Source organism: Leptinotarsa decemlineata, unplaced genomic scaffold (assembly GCF_025532065.1).
Source record: "Leptinotarsa decemlineata unplaced genomic scaffold, Ldec_3_MD MMD2_P_RNA_scaffold_11, whole genome shotgun sequence".
NCBI lineage: Eukaryota > Metazoa > Arthropoda > Insecta > Coleoptera > Chrysomelidae > Leptinotarsa > Leptinotarsa decemlineata.
This window is the reverse complement of record NW_027412525.1, coordinates 3,819,505-3,842,092: the sequence shown is the minus strand read 5'-3', so window position 1 is coordinate 3,842,092 and position 22,588 is coordinate 3,819,505. Positions and strand designations below refer to the sequence as shown.

The following is a 22,588-nucleotide window of genomic DNA, read 5'->3' as shown; positions in this document are numbered from 1 at the left end:
GTAGATTTTTCCTGGTCATAGCCAGATATTTCTTCGGTGCCAGTTTCCCAGAGTCACACAAGGTGATCCTAGCAAGATTGCATCCTTTGATTCCATCCCATCTCTCTAAGGATTGAGCATGGGCTAGTTCCGCAATTATCGAAGTCATCAGGCCGTAGGTGCCACTGGGCCCTAAAATTCTTAGTCCAGCCGCTTCCTTGGCTAAAGAGTCGGCAATGTGATTACCTTTACTCCTGTCGTGACCTTTAACCCACCTCAGGATAATGTTATTATCTACCGAGGCTTTGGCTAAATCTTGGTGACACTCTAGTATGCTTACAAGCAGAATTCTTCATTTTTCTGTTTACTTTTGGAACATAATCCAGTACCCGGAGCAGTTACAGTCGGGATTTTTCGATAAAAAGTGTCTTATGTACTTATAGTAGTAGAGTTAAGTAATTCACTGATTCACAATTAGTAACTAACTGGTAATTCCATTGCCAAATGAACGAATCTCATGCAATGTTTGAGTGTATCATTTTTGCTAGAGAGATTGTAAACGCAGCAGGAAGCAAAATCTCCTAAATATTAACGATATTACCTTTTTTCGCTGACGAGAACCTACCTGATGGTTTCATTATTGAGGTTTAAAACGTCAATTAAGTATAGGTACTTTCGAAAACGCAAACAATAACTGCTACCAAGGACATTCCCACTTCGAAAGATATCAAGACAAGACAGGACAAGAAAGAGAATACCTTCTTTGTCGCGGAAAACGCTATTCTTGTCAAGACGACAGAGGAATTTTCTCTTGCTTAGTCGAGAAAAAATAATTTCTTGACTTGATATTAACCATCTCTGTTCCAATAGAACTTTTAGGTAAATGTAGTTGTAGTTGCTATTGCCGATCCAAACCTCGCTAACACTTTGTTGTCACCGGAAAACAATGATCCACCACGTATTGTACGCTAACGCCGGAACACCGATTTAGATGCAGACGCCGGGCGTCTCAGTTCTATTTGCGTTTGACTATTCGAAGCGCACGTTTTCTTTAATTTTCTATTGGTATCGTCTGTGATCCTAGACCGGCTAATTACACGTAGACAGGAAAAAACTTTATCATCTATTATTATATTCACCGGATGACCGGGCGCCATTTAAATAGAGGAAACGGAACCGACGAAAATATATAAATGAGGAGGAAGTTCGAAAATGGAAACATCACGAAATGGGAGGATGGATATTTGTCTTTGAAAAAAAATGTTGGTGATGAATGAATAATATAAAACTTTTCCAAGAACCTTCATTAACGAATCTATATAGTATCACCTGAAAATTACTCTTCAAGTGATGAAATTTTATTCAGTTACCGCGTTTCAGTTTTCAAATCTTGCCTTATAAAAGGTGGATTCAATAGGAGACTTCGTTAGGGTTGCTCTTCATAGCCAGCAGGTTAATAGAAAACATTTTGAACTCATTTTTTGAACCGAATAACGTCTCTACAACGCGACAATCGCTGAACAAAAAAATCTCATTAATATCATTAATTGTTTGTTTTCGAGAAATCCGTTAGATAACGAAGTTTACTCAACGATGAATCAGCTCGAAGATTCCATGAACTGATCAAATTTTTTTTCTTGATGCACTTGATAATGGTAATATACGAATATTTACAAAACAACACGATAAGACAAAAATGGCTAACTTTGAATAACCGCGTCACAAACAAAGGTTGAAATACACAGTTTTAAAGAGGATTGTTTTGATTATAACCAATTACTATTTCGAAAAAAGATTACATCTATATCTATTTAGTTGTTATGAGCTTTATTAATCAACAGTTAATTCCATTTATTCGTTAAGAGTTGATCAGTTCTTCAGAAATCTGACTCTTACTGTGTTTTCCAGTCATATATTTAGTTGTTTCAACCTTCCGTAAAAAATATTCTCATTTGGTGTTCTCTAAAATTATTTATTCTATTTTTGATAGACAAATTTCATATGTTCTCAGTCATTATGGGTTATGGATTTGGTAGTTTTGAGCTCCAACAATTATTTTCATATAAATTTCAATAAAATTTTTGCTGTATTTTTTCTTCCCATATTATTCAACTTCAATAACAATACTTGTTACTTCGATTATTCTTCATAAAAGTATTTCACTTACTTTACTTGTTCACTGTTGCTTGTTTGAATTCTGAACTAATTTTCGAACTCTTCTCGTTCATTAGAAAAGTCCAATTAACGTTATCGTATCGTATAACGTTACGAAATGTAAGTTGATTCGCTAGATTGAAGTTATTACCTTGACTAGTGTGCATTTATAATGCATTCGCGGTAATTCTTTAATGCCATTAATTTTTTTTACATATTTTCATATTTCCTATTCTTTTTCTCATTTCAACTTATTCAAACTTATTTTTCTAGAATGCTTTCTTTTCATTTTTAATGTGTAGACATCAATGACACTTTCTGTTTTTTCGGTAACTCTACTGGTAGGTTAAATCTTTCTTCAATCTATTCGTTTCTATTATGAACAAACATTGTGTCTCATGACGTCAGAAAGGGTGGATATGTATGGTTGGCATGGTAGCGATGATAAATATTATTACGTACATTTTTGGATATTCAAACTTGAAAATGCGTCAAGTGACTACGCAGCGTGAACATTTATGCAGACAAACATCATACTTGTTAACTCTGCCATGCTTTAGATTCTTGGCATTATGCTTGTTCTGGACCGCGTTTGAATATTCAGTTATTGTATATTGAATAAAGTTGAATTTGTGTAATTTTACTGTTTCCATGAAGATACTCCTGAGAGATATAATAGTTCACAAATTATTTTTGGTGCCGTACTACCTGAGAGGATCAGAAGAAAGTATCTGGGCTGATAGGTGTAGTAAATAACCCGCAAGCATGGGAGCGCTCTTCTCTTAAATTCGTTACAGAAAACCTACTTCTCAGAACCTCACCCGGTATATCTTAATATCCTGTTCGCTGGGGGGCGGAAGGGACGTTTGGTGGCTGCTCGTCGACGCCGACATTTAAGAGGCCCCCTTCGTACGAGAAGTTGGGGTGTCTGGAGCTAAATATATCCATCCAGCTCCTGATGCTCGACATAAATACCTTCACAAAACGGTTCGCGTAAAAGATCTGCGGGAGGCCCGATCCACGTGCTCTTCTTCCGGTCTAACTCTGACGGAAACGTCGAGGATCAAGTTCAACGCGCCTGCAATAAAAAAAGCGATTCAAGATGGGATGCGTTCACAGACTCCCCTTTCTCGCTTGCATCTTCGTTGGCGTCGTCGTCTTCGTCATTCATAGTGTGTTAGGGTGAGGAATGTCGCTTGGAGGGTAGTTTTAATCGGGGTGGGTATGTGTGTTTCCTTTGGCTAGCTGGATTTTCTGCTTCATTAGTTTTTGAAGGTTTTTGTTCTTATTTTCCAATCAACATCATACACGAATAGTTAAAAACTGGCGTATGTCTATGATTGAATAAAAAAGTTACACAAGCTGGGGGGCAAGAAGCATTATACGTCAACATTAAGAGTTGACGTTTGCGTTCAATCGGCAACTGATGACGTATAACTATCGTTCAACTGTACGATATAATTGCTGTAACATTTCAAATCTTTCATACTATACAAATGGTTGTTTCACAACTAACGAGCTATGGACATTTCACATTTCATATTAGGTAAGTTTTTTATCGTAATTGAAAATTTCAACTTCAAATCGGGAATAACTGTCTAATATTCCACATACTGAAATATTAATTCCTTCGTTTCATCTTGTAAATTTGCAACAACTATTTTTACCCTTCTGCTTACTGTAGATATTTATTGACTTATTTTTTTAAATTTCTAATAAAATTAGGATTTTACTCAATGAATCTATCAAAATCTCTTGAATCCAGGAGAAAACCCGATTTGAAAATGAGTTTAGACATCAATTGGAATTGCAAGACACACAATACCTGATATTTTCTGTGAGACAATGACGAGACTCACTATATGTAAACGTAACGATCTTTTCGAGAGTAAACAGTAGGTACCCATTTAGTCCATTCACATATTCTTTCATTTATTAATATTATGTAGGATTGTAGAGTTTCAATTTGTTTTATTTTTCTTAGAATTTGTTATAGTATTCGTTGATATTTTTCCCCCTTCTTGAAATCATTGAAGTCATAATAGCCAATGCGAAAAGAATTGTAATGTAACAACTAAGAAAAAAATTCAATAATGTGAAACGTAGGTATAATTTTCAACATAAACATGTGGCAGACAGTGATGTGTGTATTAAAGTTCTCAGGAAGATACATAAAGAGTTTTATTCAATTTGAAAAAGAAATATTTTGGAAGATATCCATTTTTGAAACAAGATTTTTGAAAAAGTAGGAAACCAAAAAGCTTTTTCCCCAAACAAATGAGTATTTTATGACAGCATTCACTAATATTTTTCACAAACTATTGAATATTCAGAGAGGATGTCAGTCGACTTGTGGTTATAGTACCAATTTTCATATTGTTGAAGATTTTTTTCCAAAAAGAATAGAGTGTAGAAGGAGTATTTTGAATGAGGAGACTAATTCTACATTTGCGAAATTCAAAAAACTACTCAGTGGCCAGTTCAGAACTGAATAATTTTCATCTGTTGAATGTGTTTTCTAATGATGACGATGGTCTGACTTCTGAACTGAATCAGAAAAACACCTACACAAAATTCATAAACTGATTTGAAAGATTTTAATAAGTGACACGACGAAAAAAAAAAGATCAATATGAAAAGAAGGAAAAATAACGAACAAAAAACTGAATAAAGAGAAGGCGATGAAAAGAGTGAATTCACATGATTATAGTGAATATGTGAAAGAATTGAAAAAAACATCGGACTTTTATTTTATAACGAAATCGTCTTAAGATTTGTTTTTCAATCCAAAGTGCTCACTTCTAAGGGGATTTTACGAAGAATGTTAAACGAATTTTACAACATATGAAACTTAAAATCAAATGTAACATATGATTTCATTGAACAAAACTCAAAAGATTCAACGAGAGTTAGTGTCGTTAAAAATGAATTCGGGGAGAAGTGAAAACATTAATACAGCTGGCCAAACGTTCGGAGCTCAATGACCCTTTGGAAAAATCACATTCGTCTAAAAATAAATGGTAACGAATTTTTTCAAAAGTTTATATTTATCTATCGCGTAATCGACCATCAATTAACAAGGAGATTGTTGAGAATTAAACCAATACTCAATAACAAAAGTAATCGGACATAGACACATAGACATGGGTAAAAATAATTTCTAATTGTTTTTTTTTTATTGTTTTCAAAGATTCCTTCCTATCAGTCTAAATAAGTGAAGTTGTGAATAGAATAAATGCTGCTGTAAAAATAATTTCTAATTGTTTTTTTTTATTGTTTTCAAAGATTCCTTCCTATCAGTCTAAATAAGTGAAGTTGTGAATAGAATAAATGCTGCTACAGGATGAACGAGAGATGACTAAAACATCTCGTGATAATGTAAACCTAACGCGTCGAGAGAAAGCATTTTTGTTCTGGAGAAGAAAAAGTGTTTTCAATAGACTACACAACTATAATACTTCTCAGTTTGCCTTTTATTATACTAAAGCAGATTCTCTGTTGATCTAGATTTATTTTTCAGTTTGTGTACAGTGAAAACCCAAAAAAACACCAAGAAATAATATATAGGCTGTTCACGTTAAGAAGAGAATGACGTCATTTTTGGTAATTTTGTATATCCAACATAACAACTTTAAAATTCCCACTGAAATGCGTTCAACAGCAATGAAACTAGTAACATTTCAATTTGTAAGTTGCTCAACTGATAGTAAAATTTCAGACGTTGCCAAATAAAAAAAAACTCGAAAACTGTCAGTCTTTCTTTTCTTTTCAGAACTAATAATTTCTTTTGATAAGACCTGCGTATATTCAATATGCCTAAAGCACTGCCGAAATAGTCCCAACAAATACTAAAAGTAAGTAAGGATAATAGCAATAAAACATATCAACAGTACAAAAAAATTTGAAAGTTCGAAATAGTGCACATGTTGGCATCGTCGTAACTTGTCATCTTGTGACGTCATTCTCTTCTTAACGTGAACAACCTATATTATGTAAATCAATTATAACATTGTTGAAAAGAAACTGAATTAACATCAAGACCTACCAATGTTTTTAGTTCCGATTGAATTTCCTTACACTTTTGTTGTTCATTTACAATATGATGGCATTCACATGAAATTCATCTAATGAATGAGTCTTCTATTTTTCTCCCCTTTTCAAATACGCATGCGATTAGAAAGTTTTCCACTTGACTATTTAAATTATTTTGATGAAATATATTTAATATATTCCATTATGATGAAAAATTTAAAATAAAACTACCTGTGTTATCTATCACTTGTATTTGTAACGCTAAATGCACACACACCAATTTTGGACGGTCGATTTTATACCGGTCGTCCAAATTCCAATAGTGAAGTACATGTGGGAACGGGACCTGGCACACATGCTTACCGGTGATCGACGCCGATCACAGGTCGGCGTGTGTGCCAGGTCCCGTTTCCACATGTGATTTACTATTGGAATTTGAACGACCGGTATAAAATCGGCCGTCCACAATCGGTGTGTGTGCAATTAGCGTAAAGTTTCTGCAGTTTCGTCATAGAAGAACATTTTCAAAAGATTACAATAAACTCAATAAACATTAAACTGAAAATGTTCTTGTAGGACGAAACTGCAGTAACTTTATTTTCAAATACAAGTGATATAAAAATATAGGAAGTTTTAATTCTCATTTTTCATGATGATCTCCTACCACGTAGTAACGGCTACATCCATCAATTTATCGATTATGATTCACTACGTTTTCTAAAATATAATATTGATACTTTGCATAATGAGTTGAATATACAACAAAAATGTTGGACTCTGAAGTTACCAATTCTTATAGTCTAATCGACAAGTTCAAAAACATGAAAAATAGACATGAAGGTCCTAAAAATATGAACGATAGCTCATTCGATTGGGAATTAAGTCTAGAAAAAGGTTTTTGAAGGATTTTGGTGCAGGTAAAAAATTGCAATTGTTATTAACAAAATAAATAAATATTGAATATTACTGGAGTTTTTTCCCAACACCAAATCGTTTATTTTTAACACCTCGACACGTGTTTCAATCACCAAGTGATCATCTTCAAAGAGGAAGATTAAAACTGAAGGAAAAAACTCCACTAATATTCATTACTACACCAAAGGCTCCAAACAGTGCATCATAAATTAACAAAATAAGATTAAAAAAATTGTATTAGTTTCTCGTTAATAACTCGAAAAATATTAATATTTAAGCAATTTTGAAAAAAGCTCGTTGAAGAGGAGGAAATTTCCGATAAAAAAGTCCCGACCCCCGAAACTCTATATCCATTATTTATAATTTCAAATTGACGTTGAAAATAGGGTTCCGCGCGGCTGTTACGGCATGCGCGCGCTGCCCGCTAAAGAGAGTTTATCAAAAGAAATAATTTTTTTATAACATAAAATGTCATTTAAAAAATTTGAAAAAATCTAGTATCTTCTTAACACTTGAATGAATCGAGTCCCGTAGAAAAAAAAGTTTTTTTACCATTTTTCAAAAAGTTATTCAATTGTTAACCAACAATTTTTTTCCCAATCTCCGTTGGCATAAATAATGGGATAAAAGGTATAAATAATTGGCCTATAAATTTTAAACTTCGTGGAGCCTTTTGATATACATACTTCATAAGATCCTGCGATAAAAGTTCATAAAAATCAATTAATTTGTCAATTATGATTTATTATAACTACTGCATAATGAAATATCTAAAAATTGTTGATAATTTTTTTTTCAATTGATATTTAGCTATGTCTGTTTTCACATTAAACAATGGCAATTATTAACATAGGATATGCATTTTTTGCGTATTTTGTTTATTTAATTGTTTTAAACAAATAGAAAAATTCAATATTTAAAAAAAAAATTTTTTGCTATTGTTGTCTAGAGATTGTTGTCTAGAGATAATTATGATTTTTGGAACAAAATTTTTTTCTTATTTTTAATATTTAATTTTCATATTTCGATTGTTTAAATAATTAGTTAACAAATAATTTTGCTTTTAAAAATAATAATTTACACTTTTAAATAGTTTGTCAAAAAAAATTATTTATTATTTAATTTTTTATTAGTTTAACAATTTGTTATGAACAAATATTGACCAACGTTATATTTTTTTTTCTGAAGCAGAAAAAAATTATAAAAACAGCTATAAGTATATAAAAAAGTGCCATTTTTTTTTAATTTAGTATAATACTTGTTTTTATGGCACTTTTTTATATATAGCTGTTTTTATAATTTTTTTTCTGCTTCATAAAGAAATATAACGTTGGATAATATTTGATTATAACAAATTGTTGAAGTAATAAACAATTAAATTATGAAAAAAAAATTTTTTTTTGCCAAACTATTTAAAAGTGTAAATTATGATTTTTAAAAGCAAAATTATTTCTTAACTAATTATTTAAACAATCAAAATATAAAAAAATCGATTTTAAACAAATAAAAATTAAAATTAGGATTTTTTTTAAATCATAATTATTTCTAGACAACTAAATAGCACAAAAATGATTTTCAAAAATATTAAATTTCTCTATTTGTTTAAAACAATTTAATGTGAAAACAGACATAGCTAAAATCAATTGAAAAAAAAATTATCAACAATTTTTAGATATTTCATTTTGCATAATTAACAAATTAATAATTTTTTATGAACTTTCATCGCAGGATCGTATGAAGTATATATATCAAAATGACTCTATGAAGTTTAAAATTTATAGGCCAAGTATTTATACCTCTTATCCCATTATTTTATGCTAACGGAGATTGGGAAAAAATTTGTTAGTTAACAATTGAATAACTTTTTGAAAAATGGTGATAAAACTTTTTTTCTACGGGACTCGATTCATTCAAGTGTTAAGAAGATACTAGATTTTTTCAAATTTTTTAAATGACATTTTATGTTATGAAAACATTTTTTCTTTTGATAAACTCTCTTTAGCGGCAGCGCGCGCATGCCGTAACAGCCGCGCGGAACCCTATTTTCAACATCAAATTAAAATTATAAATAATGGAGATACGAGTTTTGGGAGTCGGGACTATTTTACCGGAAATTTCCTCCTCTTTTTTCAAAATTGCTTAAATATTAATAGTTTTCGAGTTATTAACGAAAACCATTTTCCCTATAAATTTTTATCTACATAATTTTAAAGTTCAATTTTGGATATGGCAGATATTTGATACTTTTCTCCTATTCTAACTAACTGTTCTCTCAGCTGAAAGACATCAAAAATATTTCATTAAATCACAGTTTAATTTTATTGAGGAAACCTCGGCGCATTCGCCAAATAATTGGCAAGCAGGATACTGCTTGCCAAACCAGTTCATCGTTGGAGAATGAACTTTTTCTCTTACAAATCATTCTTCAAATCCATTTTCGATAGAATCATTCATTTTTAAGTTTATCAAGTTCTAGGGGTTTTCCGAAAAAGAACATCCATCCAAGTTATTTTTTTTATCAAAATGAATCTATGACTATGTAATGCTACTGAGAAGCAAGTATTCTCTGTTTGAAGTTGTCCAATTTGAAGTCAAAGTTCTACCAGTGTTAAAAATATGCATTTCTCTAATTTGTATATATGTATATATATATATATATATATATATAACAGAATAATTAGTGACTGGATTAACTATAAATCGATTCAATTCGTGAGGTTGCAGTCAATAGCTGGGCTGTTACAAAGAAAACTCTTTGTTATATGTCAAGCTTTCGGTATATTTCACACCTTCGTCAGGACAACTACAATAATAAGATTATATATCTTGTAAAAAATATATAAATATGGAGAACTTACTAACGTGAGAATAAAATATAAAATGGTTCAAAAACAGATAGAAAAACATTAATAAATGACAGTTAATAAAAATTTTGGCTGACAATGTCAAGTGGGAAAATTCTGAATGATACTCGAATTACTAGATTTTTTATTTTCTTTATCATATTTCAGTAGGTACGTGTAAATTTTGCTGAGACTATCAATATCAGTTCGTTTATTCATTGAATGTTCTTCGTTATTAATATGTATCATTTCCAAAAATATTCTTTTCGTTATATTGGTTTCTCTATCTAAAATATTTGGATTTTCAAAAGGTGGTAAAGATTATTTCCAATTGGGGTAACTAGAGGGTGATTTTCATCGCTTAATTCGGAGGATCATAAAATGAATTTTGAAAATCCAAATATTTTAGATAGAGAAACCAATATAACGAAAAGAATATTTTTGGAAATGATACATATTAATAACGAAGAACATTCAATGAATAAACGAACTGATATTGATAGTCTCAGCAAAATTTACACGTACCTACTGAAATATGATAAAGAAAATAAAAAATCTAGTAATTCGAGTATCATTCAGAATTTTCCCACTTGACATTGTCAGCCAAAATTTTTATTAACTGTCATTTATTAATGTTTTTCTATCTGTTTTTGAACCATTTTATATTTTATTCTCACGTTAGTAAGTTCTCCATATTTATATATTTTTTACAAGATATATAATCTTATTATTGTAGTTGTCCTGACGAAGGTGTGAAATATACCGAAAGCTTGACATATAACAAAGAGTTTTCTTTGTAACAGCCCAGCTATTGACTGCAACCTCACGAATTGAATCGATTTATATATATATATATATATATATATATATATATATATATATATATATATATATATATATATATATATATATATATATATATATATATATATATATATATATATATATATATATATATATATATATATATATATAACCAAACCGATTCCAGCACTATGTAATGTAATTTAATCGCCTTCATATTTAATACTGTTTCGACATTTAGTTTATTATGCCGCTTTGAAATAATGCATTTTCACGAAATTGAAAGCCGAACTATACGCAAATTGCACTGTCGGCGAGTTATTATGCTTGGCACGTGGCGTGGGCGGAATTCAATACCATTCATGGAAAATACCGAATCAGTTTTCGCGTTCTGTTCATCATAGAAATTTTTCCTTCAATCATTGTCTCAGGTCCCATTTTAGTCACAACTCGTATGAATACTTTGGAATTACAAACATAATTCGTAGACTTATTATTCACTCTATTCGGAATCGAAATAGGATATCTCAATTTATAGTTACTGTAGAATTGGGTGAATCACTTTGGAAATTTCCATTTGAACAATTTCCTATTCTCACTTATTTGTGACTGTATGTATATTTATTAGGAGTATCCTCTACTTTCAAATAAATAAACAAATGGTTTATTTGAAAAGTGATTAAAGTGATTTCAAGTGATTAAACAATTCCAGCTGTCAGGTTATCATATAAAGGAATAAGTAGCCTGAGTTGGCAAATAATTTCTGTGTTCTCTTTCCATATATCTTGAAAATACATTTTCAAAAAACCTCTTTTTCAAAGTGATACAAAAAAATCTTCAGTTTTTTTTTCATTAAAGTTCCTAGCATCAAAACTAAGCGAATTCTTATAATTATGATAAAAATAATATTGATCTCTTTTTTTTTCGGTGACAAGAAATATGAATGAAAGTCATCCCCTAATTACCACCCAAATTGAAAATAATCTTCACTATTCACTTTATTTATGATGCTCTAAAAATTTGAGCGATTTAAAATGCTTAATCTTGAAAAAAAAATTGAGTTGAAGTGAAAAAAATTTTTTTGTAGTGTTCCAACAAATTGCCTTTTCTTCAAAAGAACTTAAAAACTATTATGTAAACTATAATATAAAGAAATAAAGTGGCAAGGTGGTAAAGATTATTTCCAATTGGGGTAACTAGAGGGTGATTTTCATCGCTTACATTTTTCGTCACCGAGTAAATAGAAATCACATTTATACAGTGTCATCCCCAGAGTATGCACCGTATGGGAAACTTGTTTATTAAGGGTTTTTCAACAAAAAGTTATTGATAAAAGTTTGTACAGCCCCTAAAACTAAACATGCACCAACAAAATACAGTAAACCACACGTAATATACGAGGAGCCTTCAAATATTTGATTTTGTGACAGGATAAAGTACTTTTATTTTGAAAAATGTCGGGAAATGTTATTCAGAAAAATTGTTTAGCATTGAAAAATACATCTAGATTTGAAGTCATGGACATCTAGTAAAGTTTTATTTTTTTATCATTTTTTTTAATGAGGACTAGGAAAATACAAATTTGCAAAAACGATAAATAGACAGCATCCTGTATACGACGGTTTATTTTAAAAGCCTGCAATATTACAAATTACACAGCTGAACCACGGTCAATTTTTTTGAAGAGTAAAATAATTTTCAAAGTTTTTGGTGCAGTTATTTTTATTTTTTGTTGACACCGAAAATTACTCAAAATTATACTGTATTGTAACAAGAACTCAATATTCAATAATATCAAATCACAAAACATCAAAATAAAATAGGTATTTTGGAACAAACTCATTGATTTTCTGGAGATTATTTTGGAGAATTATTTTGTACAAGAAAATCTCCAGAAAATCAATGAGTTTGTTCCGAAATAACTATTTTATTTTGATGTTTCGTGATTGGATATTATTGAATATTAAGTTTTTGTTACAATACAGTATAATTTTGAGTAATTTTCGGTGTCAACAAAAAATAAAAATAACTTTACACCAAAAATTTTGAAAGTTATTTCACTCTTCAAAAAAATTGACCGTGGTTAACAGCACAGTTGTGTGATTCGTAATATAACAGGCTTTCAAGATAAACCGTCGTATACAGGATGCTGCCTCTTTATCGTTTTAGCAAAAATGTTTTTTCGTAGTCTTCATTTAAAAATAATGGGTAAAAAAAATAAAACTTCGCTTGGATGGCCATGACTTGAAATCTAGATGTATTTTTTAATGCTGAACAACTTTTCTAAATGACATTTCTCGAGATTTTTCAAAATAAGAGTACTTTACTCTTGTCTCAAAATTACGTGCGTGTTTTACTGTAGTTTGTTGGTGCATGTTTAGTTTTAGGGGATGTACAAACTTCTATCAACAATAAAATTTTATCGAAAAACCCTTAATAAATAAGTTTCCCATATGGTTCATACTTTGGCTATGACACTATATGAAGATTTTTTCGAGCACTCCAAAAAAGGTTCTGAGTTGCCTTACATTTTTTGTGGTAACTTTACATAGAAACTTCGATTTTTGGTGTAAACGACTAAGAATTGACCTTCAACAAACTATTACTCCATTGGTTATTGCTTACTTTTAAATCGGATCCGATGTTGCCAAACTGATAGGAAATACCACCCGCATAAATTCAGTGGCCGCGTGGCGTGGTATTTATGCGATTATGAAGCACCTTAAATATATTCAGAAGTGTATTTACTTGGCATCACGCCGACGCATTCCATCCCTTCTGACGTCACAAATATTTTGGCGCGTTTTTCAACTGTTTGAATTTCAATCGTTTCTTACTCTATCCAAAATTGTCGTATTCGTTATAAATTCATTATTATAAAAGCATTCCATAACATACATGTTTCCTACTTTCTATAAACTACTTTTAATTCTCGTGGTTGCTGGAAAATCTAAAATGTTCACTAGTTTCTTTTCATTAAGATGAATTAAAACTTATAAATTATTTGAATTAACAAAGCCGTAAATGATCTTTGTCCCACGTATTATATTTCAACCACGTGCCTGATGTTTTGAATTATGTTGCAATAACAGCCAAGTAAGTTTTATTCGGCGATATTTTACCTACATTTAAGGTCAACCAATTCTCTAATTTGTTTCAAATGAACCAATAGGTGAATTCATCAATAAATACGCACTGGGTATCACTAATTAAACTCATACCCATCTAACCATTAAATTAGGTTCAAGCTTCTTCCGATAAACTATATTATAAACTAACAATTTTACCTTCGTTCTGTCTTCACTATTATCAGTAACAGAATGTAGTTTAAAACAAAAAAAATCAACATTTAAAACTCACCTTCCCCTATTTTCGTGAGGGTCTTCATAATTTCCGGAAGATCTTTGGTGAGAGCGTCTGCAGGACTCGTCCTGAATATTTCCTGAACCAACCTCATGACCATTTGTCTGCAATATAAATAAAAACAGTAATTACTTTGCACTTGAAGGCGCTACCAATTTCAATTTTTAACGCATCCATCTTGTCAAATAAAAGTAACACAACCACCCAAATGGCGGACCGACTAGCAACAACTAACAACGTGAGAATTGGCGGGAAGATGAATATCTTCGTGAGCGCTTAGGTACCGGAAGGGGCGCCAAAATATGTGCGTGCGCATATTCATCTAATCCCATTAAGGAATGAAGGTCTTCAGACGCACGATGCTTAAGGGGATGACGGGGTACGATCGGGCGGGTGTTGGTTCTCAGAAAGACTGACAGAGTTGCCAAATGTTGATACAAGTTCACCCCTGCAAGAGCTATAGATTGATGAGGAGTCTTAATAGTCCGGTTCACAAGTGTTACTTTACCGAAAACCTGACCTTAAAGATTGAATATTATGCCCAAAAACTCAGTAAAAATAGGTGATTTGGTCAAGTTAGGTTCGATTCTTAAAACTATTAGAGATACTCGAAAGAAGGTCCTTGGAAGAGCAGGAAATTTATCTTCCGGATTTGCGTACCGACAATATAATTTCAATTTTGTAATGAAATTTGGGTTTGAAACGGGTAGTACCATTTTCATGCGTACTGACCTAATCAGACCCTTGAACAAAAACAATAATTTTGACAAGTTAACATAAAAAATCCAGATAATCATTAAATTAAAAAACCTTCAGTCCTGCAGCTACCGTCGTTTAAAGGTTTTAGAGAAAATCACCATTGGAAAAATTTGACTTTTCTTTTTGATTAGCAATGGAAGGCATAATAAAATTAATTATGTGAATAAAACGATCAAAATAATATTTTTTCAATTACTAACACTATTTTGCTTCCTTTTTGGCAAAACTCCATTTCTTTCAGTTTCCTATTGTTTAGAAAATTGTTGAAAAAAATTCATTGTTTGAAAAATTCACAAAAACAATTTTCCCTATTCATAACCCTAGATAGAAAATTGATTGAAAAGTTTTTCAAAAAAATTATTTAATAGCTAAAAATCATTGCAAAATAGAAATGAACATTTTTCCAAAAAACTTACTATTTTCAATGTACTTTTAGAATTGGAAAAATTATTTTAACTGACAAATCGTTCATTCAATAAACAAATAAAAATTTTTATAATATGTTATACATGATTATTTAAAACATGGTTAACTAATATATGAATATTGAGTAAAAAAAATGTTTGATCAATAAATACATTTTTCAACTCTAAAAATTATATTCAGGATTATATATATTCCAAATTATTTTATCTTGTTTATATTGTTTATGAGAATTTTTCAAACAACGGGAGTTGAAATTTTTAAAATATATACCTAGTGTTTAGTCTTCAGTAATAAGAAAAAAAAGTCTGAATGGGATGAATAATTGAAAAATAATGATTGATATTTTTTTCATTTTGTCATGCCTTCGATTGTGGAAAGGAAAAAGTCTATGAACTTTTTATGATGCAAAAAATGGTACCTATTTATCTCCAGATTTTCATACCTACAAGTGTTCGAAAATATATGCCAATGGGGAAATTACAAGGTAATAGCCAAGGGGGTCCTGAGATTCATTTCAAATATTTCATGGCTGAAATGAAGATTATTGATTGAACCTGTAGAAAGGTTGGTTGGGTGACAAGATTAATTTTTTTCTTAAAAAAAACATTGTTTTCTTGGCGACGTTTCGAATTTAATCAAATTCTTTCTCAGGGCTCTGTAACAATGAATTTTCATAAACATACCGCCCACAAAACGTATACAATTATTATCGTTTTAATTTCACAAGAAATAATGAGTTCCTAATTAAATTACTCACCGAAAAGTATATAGTTTCTTCGCGTTGACATCAAAATAAAAAAGGTGTCCATTTTCTTTTTCGTGTTCAACGAGGACTGTGGGTTTTTTCATATTTAGTTTCTTGGAGTGTCTCATGTGTTCTAAAACTCGTGTTTTAAGATACCGCCGGTTTGACCAACATATCATTTATGACAGCTTCCACAGTTCAGTTTGTAGGATATTGGATTGTATTTCTTGTGGTGTTTTTTTTTTGGTTTCGAGAAAAATGCTTTCCAACTATATTTTGGAATGCTACTCAGTACCTTAATGCTCTCTTGTCCTTCATATTTATTCACCTACTAGAAGAAAAACTTCAAACATTTTCCTTGCAGCATTTATTTTATAGAAGCCAATTAAGAAGTCCCAGACATACAGTCATATTTCTTGGCAACAAAAATTGCCGAAGTACATGATTATTCATATGCAGAATTTTCCCGATGACGTATAGGTACGAACCACATCATAACAAGAATGCGGAAATGATTCCGATACTTCCAAGTATCCCGAAGATTTCATCGAATTAGATTAGTAATCAGTTCACTTCCTGCTTCGGTATGACCACAACTTGAAGACTTACGCGTCACGTCATACAGGAAACGCTTCAAGCGATAAATGTCCCATTTTATCAGCAAATTTCAGCGCGATATATATAGTCGCGTCAATGAAGTCTTTTCCTCGGAAGTCTCCAAGAACAGATCCGATTCTGATGATTTTTTGTAAATTTCCACTAGACAATAAGTATTTTTGATAATATTGTTAATTTACCTAATAAAGAATGTTACGCGTTACTTCATTAGCACACACACAACTACTGTATTTTTGTCCACCCTGTACCAATTGGAATCAACATGTGATACATTTTTGGAATCAGCTCAGCTAGAGTAATCCGAAAATTGAGACAAAATGGGGGTGTTCCATTTAAAAAAAATGACGGTGATGTCATTACTCGAACGTAATTCACCTTGTATATTAGATTATTATTTTAAAATACGGTAAATTAACATCAAAAATCGACGTGTTTCAGGATTATTTCTTAAAATGACCTGTTTAGCTAAAAATGAATTTGTTCCATACTTTACGGACACAGTGTATATGGCATCAACATCAAGTTGTTTTTGATACTAAAATAATATTGGATGAAGTGAAGCAGAAAGTGGATCATTTAATTGTACCATCAGCTTTATCCTCCCTGTTGAAGTTATTGTGTAGTAGAGGACATTGATTTGTTGGTATTTATGGCTTCTGCACCTTATCATAAAAATATGTTTTTGAGCCAGTCAAAAATAATAATTAACAACGACTTTATTAGACAAAATCCATGTTATCCCATTTCACTGAATGTATGTTATTAAATACGTCCATTACAATGAACGAAAACATAATTTAATTTTTATAATGTTTATAAGTTACATGTAAGTTACTGAAACTTTCATGATAAAAGAACAAAGTAAAGCATTACTTGTCAATGAACGTTAATAACTGCCAAAAACTAGAATGAACTACAAAACGAAGGTTTCATAGCATTATCAGAAAAAGAACATATTGAAAAAGTTTACTTGCAAGTTCAACAATGGCAAACTAGTGCGTTAAAACTTTTCGAAAGTGGTTGGTAAAAGTCAACAAAAATTCTATTCTTACGATGCCAAATATTTCCAGAACCAAATATATTATGTGGACGGTTTTAAGTTACAGTGATTGAATTTACTCTGTGGCGAGTGAAATAACGACTTTATTATTTCCCTGTTTTTTGAGTTTCGTAAACATTCGTTATCAATGTTTATATAATTTTAAATGAATGGTTCTTCTAGAATATACATTATGAGTGGTTGAATTACATAATTATATTCGGTAGATATGCTCTTCTTGAAAAGACTAATAGGTAATTAACGGATCTAATACTGAAAAGTTTCCTATACCTATTCATTTTAATCTATTTGATTTCAGAATTTGAATTCTGTCTTAAAATTGAAAATTATGTAATTAAAAAAAATCTCTCTGCTTAAAATCTGTTTTTCCGTTAGTCAGCTGAGGCCCTCTAATGTCGAAACCTGCGCGAGAAGTAATTCTAATGACTTTCGCACTTTTCTTTATTTATTTTCGATTTACAATACTCACAATACGTTGAAATCCAAAGGTTATCAGAAACAATAATTTTTTTGAACTTGACACGAGAAATGTTGAAAAATATTGCGATATACATTACAAAATGTCCCTTTTGAAGCATTTTTTTTATATGACGTACTTTAAAGACGTTTTTTATATTTTGGTTCTAGTGTGTTCAAATAAAAGTAGATAGATACCGGCTTAGTTATATGAAAAAATATAATTCTCTTGTGAAATAGTAAATTCCCCATGAAATCATTAGGATTTTACAGTTTGTGAATAATATAAACTATTTACATTTAAAATTTATCTTCTCGCATATGAACATATTACATCTGTACAAGTAATTATTTAAAAAATTATAGATCAACCGATATAGCATAAAAATTTCACTTTATCTTTGATATAAAAAAACATAATGATTCATGTAAATTTACAAAACTGCGAAACTATTTGCAATTCTGTATTTTTTAACCATACGACATGTAACACTGTTAGGTAAAAATACTAGAGTAAAATGTGTAACGTAAAATTACATATATATCCATGGCTTTAAATTACCTACCACTTATATTCATTGTAAATTTACAGGAACAATTTTTATATTGTATAACTGATCATAGAAGCCCAAATTGTGACCAAATCGTAAGATATTTGCTTCGAGAAATAAGTCAATAAAGTATTTCACCTAATTTGGTCTCATGCGATTGCAAGTGAAATTTGAAGCGATTTCTGGAAGGTTAAGCAATATAAAGATTATTTCTCCATTTTTCACTTATAAAAAAACATCAGAATCAAAATTGTTCTTGAGGACTTCCGAAGATTGCGTACTGATTGACGCGACTAATAACCAAATTTGCGTTCGCAACACACCTTGAAACAAACCAGCATCGATGAGTAATAAAGTCGCGATTTCGCGACTTCTACGTCGCAGTATGCTTCGAACGCGATCACACGGTTCTGGAAAACAAGTTCGCGGCACACTTGATCCGGCGAAATCATTGGGCGAGGTGGCTCCGCCTCGCGCGACCGATCTAAGATGGCCGACCGCAAGGATCTAACAAAATACGCAGTATTTTCAAGGAAGATTTTTGGGTTCCGCGGATTTTTTTCGGTACCAAGTGATCTTTTTTTTTTTCATTACAATTTTTAACTTCATTCGGGAATATAATTTTCAGTCTTGCAAATAGGTATTCTCTACAAAATGACTAATTTCATAATTATTATTATTGAACTATATTCACTAGGCACTTCTGTATCAAAACCTGGGGCAATTCAATTATTTACCTATTTCCATGAAGAATTTTTAGGAATTATAAAATATTTATACATACACCAGTTTACTTTGTTTTCCAGTAGTTTACATGCATATAAACAATAAAAAATTCCTGAAAATATTATATATATATATATATATATATATATATATATATATATATATATATATATATATATATATATATAATATTATATCCATTTCACTGAAGAAAATATAAGACTCCTATCCACCTATACAAGAAAGAAGTCTTCCGTACATCACTGTTATAGACATGAGTACCTATAGGTAGGTAGTCAATATTTTTCTGTCATCTATTCGACAAATTATTTCCTGTTTTTCTTTATACCTTTTTTTTTATGATATTTTTTATATTTGTTATAGGCTTGATCAAGATGTTTTATTCACAATTATCTAAACTCTTTTTTTTATCGACCTTAGTTGATTTTTCACAAAAAATGACTTTCGTTTAATACCTAAACTTCTAATATAAAAAACGTATTCAAAAAACACTTTATTGCAAGATTTTCACTAATCAGTTTTAGAAAAACGCAACACGTGTTTCGCCATACAATGGCTTCTTCGGGCATGTCTTTGCACGGACATATTCATATATAATTTCTCCACACACCCTTACCAGCATAAAGTTGCTGCATTCGATAGTATGTTTCACAGACTATTGAATATTCCACTGTAATTTCCAGAGACAGTTGAGTTTAATCAAATTACGGTCAACAACGGTTATGAGGTAGATATTATAGACTCCATTCTTTCCAAAAAACTATGAAAGTAAGCCATGGACCAGGTCTACCCAAATTCAAGATGCGATAACGTCAGTTATAGGACATTGTCATATTTGGGTGAACCTACCAATAATATTGCCCGTTTTATAGAACGAATAATAGTCTCAAGTAAGTTTATTAAAAACAAAAAAAAACAAAACTTTGGTGACGGATAGATCAGGAGTACACAGTAAAAAGTATTTATTTAAAAGAAGATCATAGGTTGCTTTGAAATTTTTATCTCTATTGGAAAAACTATTACTTTATGCCAACATCGCCATGTTCCACCAGAAAATCACACTTTCTTTAACAGAGAAATCAAATTTCTTGGCCTTTCAACGACATCATTCGTTTGATTATATCATTGCGAAGATGAACTATTCTGAATCAAGAAAATATAATATCATCTCAAAATCCACCACCTGTTTGAAGGGAAAAATAAACTGTTTCAAATGAAGAGCAATATCAACTTGATCTGAATACATAGTGTTTGTTTGAATTTAATATTGTATTCCTTCAAATAACTCAGTTCGTTTATAACAAGAGTTTTGTTAATCTACATACAAAACCATATTATGATCGACTGAAAATAACAGGAATTTTGTATAGAATGAACAGGGTTTCTTTTAAAGAAGTATTTCATTCATTTCAGTTTGAAAAAACCTGTGGTGCTCTGGTCTTTCCATGACCCTCTTAAGTGAGAGGGTAGCGGGGAATTCTGTTGTAAGCATCGCGTACGCGCTAGTATGTGTTGGAAAGTGATGTTGGTGTGTTGCGTTTTTGAGGAGGAAGTGTTTTATGTGTCTGTAGGCAGTGCAATTTCTTTCCGATTATTTTGTATCTACCATAATGGAACAGATTTTACAAGACTGGGGTCTTGCACAGTTGAAATATATTTCCATGGGTAAGTATTATTATTGGATAAAACTCCGCTATATCAGTAAGTACCGCGTTGTATACGTAGTACTGAAGAGAAAGTGGTAAACTTTGAAGGCAACTCTTAATTTTGCCTTCATTTTGCGAAAATTATAACAATGCTCCGTAATTTTTCACACATAAATTATTACATTTGCCGAGCTCTGCAAGTGTATATAAATTTAAACTGAAAAATCCTCCACGTTGATTCAAATTTGCCAATCTCTTGTTTTGAACATAAATTTTATCTTGTTTCAAATAAGAGCATTTTCTCAAAATAAAATTTTATTTTCTCTTAGACCGGATTCATTTTTTATTGAAAGATAGAGGTACTTATAGTTTCGACAATAAATTATAATACAAAAAATACCAAAATAGGCACCAGTTGGTATAAAAAGCTTCTATATGTGACAGCCACTTTATGATTTCAACATGTAAATATTTTCACATATAGTCAGTGGGCATAGGTACTTGAAGACTGACTATAAATCAAATTATCTAAGAACAATTCGTTCAGGCCAGTTTCAACTCCCTACACAGTAGGTTAATGGACTGACAACTATCAGAAACCAACTACTCCCCTGGCTAATACCACGAAGGGCGTTGGATTATATCTGACAGGTGTCAGTGCAATTATTGGAACACACTTGCAGACCGGTGTCGGGCCAAACAGCCCGAAACCGTTACAGTAAATAATATGCCCACTTTACATATTCGATATCAACTACCTAATAGATACATGAAACTATTTTAGTTGATTATGTATAGGTATAGGTATTTTATTTTCCCATTTTATATTTACATAGTATTCATTTTTGGCTGTTCAGCAGCTTATATAGGCCAGTCAGGCAGAAATTTGAGAATGTATTATCAAACAAAAAATCAGCAATATATGGACATCTACAAGAAACTAACCACACAATGCATTAAGAAAACCGCAAAACTATCCATACGTGCAGTTGGAAGCATTAGAAATAAATAAATTGGATAAAAACCCCAATTTCGAAATCCACAATGACCAACTAGAATTACAGATACATCAGGTTTTAATCAACCTACCTAAATGGCATTGACTACATTATTGTATATTTAAGAATTTGTTTGTCAAACTACGTCATTTTGACAAACAAGAAAGAACAAGATTTGCCCGTCGATTGAATTGCACAAAATCACCTCGACACAGGTTTTGAACGATGCGTGAAAATATTTCAATATAGGGTAATGAAAACGCTTAAGAATTCAAAATTTCCGAAAAGTGAAGCATTTATTTGGTCCTGTCAACTCAACGGTGGGCAGCAGATCCCGAACACAGAAAAATAATCATCTACGATTATGAAACTAGTGTACTAATAAAATACATTGTATCAATACAGTAGTTTTTATTCTAATCCAAAAACAGTCATAATTATTGGGATTCACGAACTAAGGAATATTAATCTTCCTCTTGAAGATGATCACTC

The 22,588-nt window shown here is 31.1% G+C and overlaps 1 protein-coding gene across 4 annotated transcripts in view; it reads right to left on the bottom strand.

Annotated features, from left to right (window-relative positions):
- The window catches only part of LOC111507417 (serine/threonine-protein phosphatase 4 regulatory subunit 1), a 369,931-nt gene that overhangs the window by 26,607 nt on the left and 320,736 nt on the right, over window positions 1-22,588 (bottom strand). For all 4 annotated transcript variants that reach the window (XM_074169888.1, XM_074169900.1, XM_074169895.1 and 1 more), the window contains one exon: window positions 14,088-14,194. In XM_074169888.1, coding sequence (XP_074025989.1) covers window positions 14,088-14,194 — 107 coding nt within the window. The remainder of the gene's footprint in view (window positions 1-14,087; window positions 14,195-22,588) is intronic.